The sequence below is a fragment of the Mastomys coucha genome, unplaced genomic scaffold, assembly GCF_008632895.1.
Source record: "Mastomys coucha isolate ucsf_1 unplaced genomic scaffold, UCSF_Mcou_1 pScaffold10, whole genome shotgun sequence".
In the NCBI taxonomy this organism is placed as follows: Eukaryota; Metazoa; Chordata; class Mammalia; order Rodentia; family Muridae; genus Mastomys; species Mastomys coucha.
The window spans coordinates 320,801-331,156 of record NW_022196892.1 but is presented as its reverse complement, the minus strand read 5'-3'; the positions used below and the strand labels follow the sequence as shown (position 1 = coordinate 331,156).

General features: G+C 48.1%; 1 protein-coding gene across 1 annotated transcript; it reads right to left on the bottom strand.

Moving 5' to 3' along the window:
- Positions 1-4,562: 4,562 nt before the first annotated feature.
- LOC116073375 (protein ATP6V1FNB) lies at positions 4,563-8,425 on the bottom strand. The gene is made up of 2 exons (XM_031345263.1): positions 7,893-8,425; positions 4,563-5,260 (listed from the first exon to the last, which is right to left on the bottom strand). The coding sequence occupies exons 1-2, from the start codon at positions 8,359-8,361 to the stop codon at positions 5,142-5,144; spliced, it is 588 nt and encodes a 195-aa protein (XP_031201123.1). The 5' UTR covers positions 8,362-8,425; the 3' UTR covers positions 4,563-5,141.
- Between the last annotated feature and the right edge of the window lie 1,931 nt (positions 8,426-10,356).

The window sequence follows — 10,356 nt, the reverse complement described above, 5'->3', positions numbered from 1 at the left end:
CCTCCCTTCTCTCCTCTCCTTTTTGAGAAAAGGTTCCATGTATCTCAGACTGGTAAAGTTCAGCTATGTAGCTGAGGATGACCTTGAACTTCTGATCCTCTTGATGAGCGCCATCTTTGTAGATGCCAGCCACCACTCAAGGTTTCATGCAGTGCTCAAGATAGAACTAAGCAAGAATTTTGTGTGTGACTAGACAAGCAGTTTACTTGCTGGGCCTCAGCCCTAGCCCCTAGGCTGTGCCTTAAAAATGTGTTGCCTGGGTAGATGGGATGGCTCAGAGAGTAAAGACATTTGTTAACAACTCCGACAACTTGAATTTGATCCCCAGGATGGACACGATGGAAGGGAAGAACCAAATCCATCATGTTACCCTTGGATGTGAACAGGCCCCTCAATAAATAAATGTAATAAAAATTAGAATATCAGTGTAAAAAGTTGTAGCCTTAGCCATCTCATGAGATTCTGATCACAAGTGATGTCTGATGTTATCCACATTCTATAGTTGAGAAGTTAAACAACTTTCCCAAGGTCACACAGCTAGAGATGTACAGTCCAGAGCTGACTCATTTATTAGGCACAGGTAGGCACAGGTTCTGGGGGTGTGCTGGGTAATACAATTTTAGGGGTCACAGAAGTGATAAATTTTTAGTTGAAGAAAAGAATGTATTATGCAATGCTAATGTTTTCTTTGTAACCAACATAGATATAGAATATAAATTTTCAACTTTTTTTTTTTTTTTTTGGATAGACGAATGGACCTAGGAATGGAAATATAGCTAGGGCCCAGGAGAGTCCTAACAGGATACCTAATTGCCTTTGCTAGCAGAGCTAAAATCAAATACAGGTCTGTGTACCTCCAAAGGTCATATTCTCCTGAACATCCTCTAACACTGGTGAGGAAACCCACGTTCAGGGAAAGGCTGGGCCAAGACCAGCATACATGATCTTGTATCGCCACCTGGTGGCTCTTCTGGGAACTCCTGCTTAGGGCTCAATTCCTAGCACCCACATGGCAGCTTACAACAGTCTGTAACTTGAAGATCTGACACCCTCACCTAGACATACACGCAGGCAAAACACCAATGCACATAAAATAAAAATAAATAACGTAATAAGGTAATTTAGGATGACAATCTACGAAGCAGCCAGTACTCTTTGTATCAGGACTCCATGGTAGAGTAAGGCATAGGGAGCTCTCTCTAGACTGTCGTGCTCTGGGCTCTGTATTCTCTAGCTGTGTGACCTTGGGGAAGTTGTTTGGTTTCTCAACTACAGAATGTGGATGGCATCAGATATCACTTGTGGAAAGTCACACATTTGTCCCACACATACATGCACGTGCTCTTACATGCATCCTTCATCACTGACAACCCTGAGTTCTATCAGTACCATCCAGATGAGAGGGAGTCTAAAACAAACACACCACCAGCCAATACACAACCTGAAATTATCTAGCCGCCGTATTTTCAAAAGTAAAAATAAACAAATAAAATAATGTATTTTATAAATGGAAACCTGAGGGTCAGTGTGTGGGGGTCAAATCTAGCCCATGTGCCTTTGGTTTGGTCTTTGTTGTTTTATGGGAACACAGCTATGCCCAGTGCTTTCCAATGCTTCCGGCCTGCTTCTGCCTCACAGCAGCACAGTTGAACATCTGTATGAGTGGGACCAGATGGCTCACAAGACTGAAAACACTCACTCTCCGGGCCTTAAATCCAGGGAGGCGGATTTAAACACTCTGCCTTTGCAATCTTAGAATTACTGATGGCCTTGTTCACATTTCCTACCACCCAAAATTGTCAAACAAACAAATAAAAACCCAGGAGCTTTTTACACTCAGAGGGCATCTCAATGTGCAAAAAAACATTTAAAGTGCTCAGTTACACATGTGGCTCATGAATACCCACTTGGACATGCAAGCTTAGAAAAATGCCTGCAAATCCCATATGGGTGTTTATTAGATATACCAATAGCCTATCTGCCTGGCTGCCCTTCCTTTGTCCCCCCCTTCACCCCTCCCTCCTTCCTCTACTCCTTTTTGGTCTTTCTGTGTGAATGTTTGCCTGCATGTGTGATGGCTCCGCATGCCTACAGCCAGAAGAGGTTGCTGAGTATCATCCTCTATGACTTTACGCCTATTTCTTTCAGGCAGGCTCTCTCTGAACTTAACCCTAGTTCCTAGATCCTCCTGACTGCCCTGCTGGAGTTACAGGTATGAGCCAGCTGTCTGGCTTCTTACTTAAACGCAGCAATCTGGTCCACGTGATTACACAGCAGGCATTCTTAACTGCTGAGGTATTTTCAGGCCCCTCCCCACCTTCCTTTTTCCATATTAGGACAAGGTCTCATGTAGCCCAGGCTGGCCTTGAATTTGCTATGTAAACCAGGATGATGATTTTGGAGTTCTGATCCTTCTGCTTCCATAGCCGAACACTGGATGCTGCCAAGTCTCCTTCCTGCGGTGCTGGGGATCTGGGGGTTGAACCCAGAACTTTGTGTATGTATGTCAGGCAATGCCTCTACCTTCTGAACTACTTGTCCATCCCCCAGTACTTCTTGGCTGGCCTTCCAGGGACGATTAAGGCATAAAAATTTAGGACAGCTGGTGTTAGTAATGAACCTATTTCTCCACCCATACCTTTAGGATGGTGTTAGCTATATGACATTGCCCCTGGGAGAACTAAAGAAACAGCCCCTCAGGTGGTCATTTAGTAGGGTCAGGCTGATGATCAGCATGCTCATCCAGGAAGCTGGCCCTCTTCTGAGCAACATGGACTTGCTGCTAGAGGCATCTCAATTCATCACCCACACAGATAGAGCCAAGCACCGTGCCAGAGGCTTGCTAAGCGAGACTTCAATGACAGACTGTCAATATGACCTGCCACAGGGAGCTTGCTCCAAGACTGCCCACCTTCCTCCCTACAGACCTCTCTTCACCTGTGAGTTCCCAGACATGCCCTCTTATGTCCCGGGAGCCCAGCAGAGGCCCCAATGATTCCAGTAAGCCCAGTGGGTTACTGGTGTTTGAATAAATTCAGCAGGTGTTTTCCCAGCAACTCTGCCACATCAGGCTGCTGGGTGAGTTCCAGGAGAGCATATTTCCACAGTGGTCCTTGGTCACACTGTCTTTTGTTCTCTCTCACTCAAGGCCGATTAGGGAAAACCAGGTTAAGTTAGTTTATTCACTATTTTCAGGAGCTAGTCGTCTGTAAAATTTCAGGATAAAGGGACAAACCTGTAAAGGGCTGGAGAATCCTCTGGAGGTGGCTCTTGAGACACTCCTTTGTTCAGTTCACTCTCTCTTCAGACTGACGGTCTGCCTTTTTTACTAGATTGGAGGGTACCACAATACCCTGACTTAACAAGGCAAACTTGTAAATGTCATGGTTTTGCAAAGAGCTATGTGCAGGCTTGGGCTTGCTCCCTATGGAGGTCTCCTAAGCAATGAGGTACTGTGGACACTAGGGCCTGCTGGGACTCCATGGAGCACAATTTTCGTGTCTGGGATTGTGTTTGGGAATGCTTTCCAAGCAAAAGGAGGAAGAGCCATCTAGATGACCTTAATAATGGACTGAGTAAGGATTGGTGATCAGGAGGCAGGTGTGTTGGGCTAAATTCCAGGTATGTTGCCGTCTTTACTGAGAGTATCTTGCCAAATCACCCGATTTGTAAACAGGTCATTGCTGATGTGGTTAGGAAGTGAGGTCATCTAGAGAGGCATGGGCCCTAGGCCAACATGCTTATATCCTTATATGATAGAGGTTTTGTGAAGACGGCCTGGGCTGACCTGTGTAACACTGGGCTGTCGAAAGCTAGAGAGTACAACCCTGCCCTCAAGCCATGAGAGGCATGAAGGAGGCAAAAAGCGGCTCCTCTGACAGATCCAAGGGAGCATGGCCCATGGATCCCTTGATTCCTGGATCTCCAGCCTCCAGAGTGGCAACAGAATAAACTTCTGTTGTCTGAAGTCTCCCAGATTTTTGTAGCATAGAGAATGGATACAGGAGGGAACTGTATCTGGTGAGGAGTTAGATCACAGCTGTGGCTCCAGGACAACCCAGGGATGCCTCAGCTGTGGCAGAAATGGGTAGATGTGTTGAGGTCCTTTCTCTTCATTCTTGCTTGGGGTTCATGGCAACAGGACACAATCCAGCTGTCACCCATCTATAAGTCACATGACTTGTTCTCACCAAAAGAATGTGAAAGTTCATAACAATGCTTGTCAGCACCAGGCCAAGGACAAAGTGGTGAAGAGTCAGGCATGGGAGCCATGAGGATTTCAGGCAAGAGTTCCAGGCCAACCTGAGCCCTACATGAACCTTTATCTCAGAAAAATCGAGTGAAAAAAAGCCTTTCGTGGCCCCAGTGTCTCCATACTCCCTATCTTTCTTTCCTTTCCACTGGACTCAGAGGACTCAAAAGGATTCTGAAGTCTGAGTCATTGGCAGAGCCACCAGATGGGGGCAACGTCTCCTGGGATGAGCAGCTAGGAAGCTGCTACTCAGCATCATATGGGGCTAGGCTGGGACAACTACATCTTCAATGAGTGTGGGGAAAAGAAAAAAAAAAAAAGAAATGTATCTTTATTTGTTTAAAGAGTTGGGACTTAGGAGCTGCTTGTTGCAGCAGGTGAAGCTGGGCATCTCTCATTGATGCAGGCTCTGAGGGGTGAGGGAAGCAGCCAGAGGAGATGGCACGTTCTTTCTTCCCTGAATTGTAGGATACACCGGGACAGAGCAACTCTGCTGTAGATACCATCAGTCTAATGTTGAAAAATAGACAATAAGAGATCGTTGCTCTCCTAAGCACTTTGCAGGCTTACAAGCTCCTCCCCTGTCCAGGCCTGCTGATGCAGCATTGGATCTCCCCAGGAAAAGGAACAGCATTGGTAGTGATGGATGGTAGGATGGATGGAAGCTTTGCCAGCAGTGTTCTCTGTGTGTAGACAGGAGCCCCAACATAGGATGACAGTACATCTCAGAGGTGTTTGCCTATGGTCACTTCTTCAGGTCCATCTCACCCAAGGAGGTGGGGCTCAGCAGAACACAGAGTGAGGTAGGGCTGGGTTGCAACATCTCCCACCTGGCTGGTCCAGATGGATGATGGGGGCAAGGAGCCCCTGACGCCTTTTCCAAGCCAAGTCACATAATGTCATCTGATCGCCGTGGGTTAGGGAAAATGCCATTTTTGAAGAAAAAAGACTTTGTGATGGGATGAGTTCTGGCATAAGCTGGTGTCCTGTAGTCCTTCATGACATCCCCTAGAACATAGCAGAGGCCGGGATGAACAGGGATCACCAACATTCTCCTGCTAGTGCCTCCCCCCAATATGGTTGGGAGTCAGCAGTAATGTGCTGTTAAGCTGGGGGAGAGGGTGGGGCATGTCTTCTGTCACTCAGGAATAGCCACTGCCTTTCAGTGTCCCTGAGCCCCTTCCTGAGGATGCTCAAAACTCCTTACGATCCCACAGCTAAAGGCTGCACAGCATGGTGGAAACTCAAGACCTTGCACAGGCCCCTGGCCAGGATCTGTTTTGGTCAGCACTCAAGTCATTTGTCACTTGGGCTCCTCACCCAACCCTGAGTTCACTTACTGAGCTTCTTACTCCTGCTACTGTCAGGGCTGTCTCTTATCCCATTGTACAGAAAGATGTCTAGGGGCTGCCCAAGGCCAAGCTAGCTCCCCAGATGCCCACCACTGCAAATTCTGCCTGTTGAACCAATAACAATAATCACAATTTAATAACAACAACAACAACACTAATAACTATGCTTTTTACCACTTTATTGAGCACTTACTGTGTCTGAGGCATCCAGCTGTTGCTTTATATATACATAAGGGAATTTTTGACTGACCCAGCTGGGACCAGGATAATGTCCCCTACACTCTTCCCTGCGCCTTCTTTGAACCCTCTGGGATGAGCCATTTCTCTGTTTATAATTAGGGTAGGGGACAGTATTAGTCAGCAGAAGGTCTGGCATCTGCTCCCCAAGTGACACCTGAATTGGGTTTGGGTTCAGGGTGTAAGGCAAGAGGCTTATGAAATATTCTAGAGATTCTGGGGCAACTGTGGGCTTAAGCAGACAATGGTCTGCATTCTGGTTATAATCCAACACCAGCCTAGTAGCCAGGGAGCATTCAGAGTCAGGCTACCAGCATGGCTGTTGATACTCCCAGGTCTGGGTTGCTGAAGAAAGCATGGGCTGTCCAGTCACATTTGGACTGCAGGTGCTCACGAATAATCTTGAGCATATGCTCCAGACCACAGCGACCTTACGTTCACACAAAAGTTATTTGTTATCTTTGTATCCTATGTGTATATTTGCAAAATCTACCAACACAGTGGCTTCACAGACAGCGAACATGGGCCTGTGAGGCAGAGCAGGGGAGGAAGATGCTGGGTACACTTCAACTGAGAGGCTCTCTGTGAATATAAGAAGTCAGGTTCTTTTTGGAAGAGAAGCGTGCAGCCTCACAACTCAGGACAGGACTCTGTCATGGGTCTTCCTTATTACTTGTCTGCCAGGGTAGCCTCTCAGTCCTGATCCCCATATCCTGAGTTAACTCTTACTCTTATATACAGTCAGTGTGGTTCACAGACGAGCAGCCATCAGCAGCTTCTGGGAGCTCAGTCATGGTTGGGTGCTGAACACTGGCCTAGTATGTGTGCAGTGCCCTGGATTCCACACCCAGCCTTTAACAGCTGACTCCTACACCCAGTAAAGGACTACAAAGAAAACCCACCTCATGCCCTGGCTGCTGCTTGTCATGACAGCATATATCTACTTATCTACTTATCTGCTTTCTATGAAGGGACCCTGTCAAAATGCCTGGCATACATCAGGTGTTCAGTGCAATGTCAAAGTGCCTGGCATACATCAGGTGGTGCTCAATGCAATCTGTCAAATGAATAAAGAAGGTAGACTTCCATCTCAGGCTGAGTTTGCCTTCTCAGCCTGACTTCTCCTAAGATCCTTTGAGGGGAAAGCTGGGATTCAGAATCCTGCTCTACCTCTAGGGGCTCTCCCAGGAGGATTCCACAGAGGCCACATCTCCCAGGGCTTTGTGATCCGAATTCCTGTCCTGGGTACTTTCCCATAGAACTTCCCCAAAATGCTGAGACCAAAGGAAACAGGTTATTCCCATTTCTCAGATATAGAAACCAAGGCCCTGAGAAGTGAACATTTTCATGAGATCACCCTGTCCAGAAGCAGTAGAGTCAGGATGTGAGATCTCCCCAACCTCATTTCAAACAATGGCCTTGTTTTCTTGTTCACATTTGGTTTTGGTTTGGAGGTTTTTTTGAGACAGGTCTCATGTAGCTCTGGCTCATGGCAGACAGAGCTGAGACTGACTTTGAACCCCTGATCATATTATCTCTTGTCTCTCGAGTGCTTGAGTTACAAGTGTGCACCACTATGTTTGACATGTCCATATTCATTCATTTCACAGCCACTCAGTGTCAGTTCCAAGCAGGCAGCTGAGAGGCTGTGAAAAAAAAGAAACCAGGAAATCTTGGAAGTCAAGAAGCAGCCCTTCAGGCCAAATGGGCACACAGACTGCTGACTTGGCGTTTCTAGTGCAGTTCTGTAGACTCATCAAGATGCGGAGGCACCAAGTGGGCTCAGTTAAGGTGCCTGGGGGGACTCTGGGAAGGCTCGTAGGGAGGGCAGGGAGCTCGTAGCCTGGTACAGGAAACGGGAGGATGCAGGGTGTGTTCTAGAAACCAAGCCAGACACCCATCTACAGGTAAGAAGTCTCCTGGTCTGCTTGCCAGGTGGTGAGCTAGTTTGGTTCTCTGTGTCAGGAGGGAGGTAGTAAAGATTGAGGTTGAGGAAGAAGGTCAGTCCAGCCTTCTAGAAGCCTGGAATGGCAAGAGTATAATGGTCTTACCCACATGCCAGCCATACTCCCAGGAAGACACCATCGGATACTTGTATTTCTCCTCTGGTTTCAGTTGATGCCGCTGCTTGAGGTATAGGTTCCGGCCATCACGGGAGATACCTTGGAAGAGCAGCTTCAGAGTGGCTGGGGTGGGAGGCTTCATCTCTAAGTCCTCTGGCCTGCCCGGACCTGCTGTGAACTGAAGAGTTCTTCTGGCCTGCCTCACTCTGCTTCCCTGGACCCCACTGGTCTCTGGCCATCCTGCCTGTGCCTCTTTTCTGACAGGGGAGCCTGTGGAATGCACTGGGCCTACTTTCGAGACTGACGCAAAGGGGGCCTGCCTGGACTTTCTTTTCTTGGACTCCTCTTTCAGGTACTTGTGTCCATAGCGGACATTCCAGGTGGTCCGAGCCACCACCTCCTTCCTTATTCGCTCCCCCCAGAAGGCCTGGCTCGAGGGGTTCAACAGATCCCTCATGCTAGGGAGTCCAGGGGACAGAAGGGAGATTCTTCCTGAAGCTCAGAAGTCTGTTTGGATGACTGGTGTCTGTCTCCAAGGAAACGTGTAGCCAATGAGAGCCAAGTTGCCAGGGCCTCTAGAGAGGAGGGGGCGGGATGGTAAGGGGACTAGGGTCACCTATTGGTGGGCCAGGGCCAGGTCAAGGAGGAAAAGAAAGCAGAGCCATGGGCCAGTGAAATAGCTCTGTGGATAAGGGTTCTGCTGTGCGAGCCCAGTGGCCTGAGTTCCATCCTGGAACTCAGTGTGAAGGGAGAGTACCTGACTCTCAAGAGCTGTCCTCTGACCTCTCTAGGTGTGTCTACACTTACACGTCACAGCACCCAGACACACACATACACAAACACATGTGTACACATACACACACACGTGCGTGCACACACACACACACACACACACACACACACACACACACACACACACGTAAATGATAAAGAAAGAGAGCAGAGTCTGGCCATGACCTTCCTAGGGTAACAAGTGTGTGTGTGTATGTGTGTGTGTGTGTGTGTGTATCCCACTCTTTTCCAGGGGTTCATATGCTGAATATGAACTCATATACTGCCCCTCTTCCACACAGCAGATCCTGAAGTAACCTGCTATATACCTGGCACACACACACACACACACACACACACACACACACACACGGACCCACAGGAGGTCCAGTGTCCACCCTCAAGAAGCTTGGGTATGGAGCTAAGGAGCTTGTCATCTTGTCAGATAATTCTGTGGCCTCACTCCCTAGAGGCTCAGCCCTGTCACCTGCTAGCAGCAACTTGTCTGGACACAAGATAGCTGTGGGAATAAGCTTTAGCATCCAGAGAATGGTGTTCCACGGTGTGTAGAGCACTGGTGCAGAGCCTGGTTTATGGGGCAACCTCCATCAATGTCAGTTAGAATTTAACATGTTCCTATTGAGAACTAGGTGCTACCCTAGGCTCTCAGGCCTTAAGCTATCTCCTGGCTCGTGATTTCCTTTCCAGGTATAGAAATGAAGTATAGGAAAATGCTGTTAGCACCAGGCCACTGCTGGTATGTGGAGGTCCACACCTGTTTCCCATAGGCCTCAGGCTGGGTCTTTTACTGCTCTAGCACACTCCCTACAGGTGCTCTGACCAGAATTTTTTCAGATGTGAAAAATGAGGGGGCCCAGTGACATTAAATGTTTGTGCTGCAACAGGATCCTGTTTCTGTGAGACTTCTGGTGCTATGACCAAAACACATAAGAAAAAAAATTTCAAAAGCCAAAACCAATTTGTTGTGGCTCAGTTTCGTTTGGTCCACAGTCGCTTGGTCCCCTTCCTGTGCTTGGGCAGAAAGAACAGTGTGGTAGCCAAAAACAGATAGGTGTGGACTCATCACCTCGTGGTGGCCAGAAAGAAAAAGGGGAGAACAGAAGGGGCCAGGGTGAGAGCCGTCCAACAGCACAACCCAGAAACAGGCTTCTTCCAGCCAGGCTGCCACCCATGTCTGTCCAGCTCTCAGGAATGCCACCGTACAAACCCATCAAGGTCTTATCTGGTCCTAGGGTCAGAGCCCTCAGCAATCACTCCACAAAAGCCCCTTTGCATAGCAATCTAGCCCCCAGTATATGAGTCTGTGGCAGGCATCTCAGTTTCAAACCATGACAACTCCAAAACCTCCATCCAAGTGTGGAAACAGAACTCCTAGTGAATATACAAGCAGAGAGTGGACACAGGCAGGCAGGGGAAGGCTCAACGCCACCATAGGCTCTCACAGCTTCTGCCTCGCCTGGAAAGGGCCACCAAGGAGAGGGCTATCCCCGACGCTCCAGGGCCACTTGTCTTTCCACCCTTTGCTTTATATGTGCTCATTCATTCATTCAACAAACATTTATGAGCTCCAGACCACATGTCAGGTACTGAGGAAAATACAGAATGCCAGTGGATGGGGAGGGACAGCTTTTATGATTCCAGCCTGTAAGGTTTCAGTCTA

Bases quoted from the DNA above. Each gene is read 5' to 3' on its own strand.
- LOC116073375 (XM_031345263.1), bottom strand. From the start codon at position 8,361: ATGAGGGATCTGTTGAACCCCTCGAGCCAGGCCTTCTGGGGGGAGCGA. The intron at 5,261-7,892 runs GTAAGACCATTA...GCTATGTTCTAG, and splicing joins GGAGTATGGCTGGCATGTGG to GGGATGTCATGAAGGACTAC.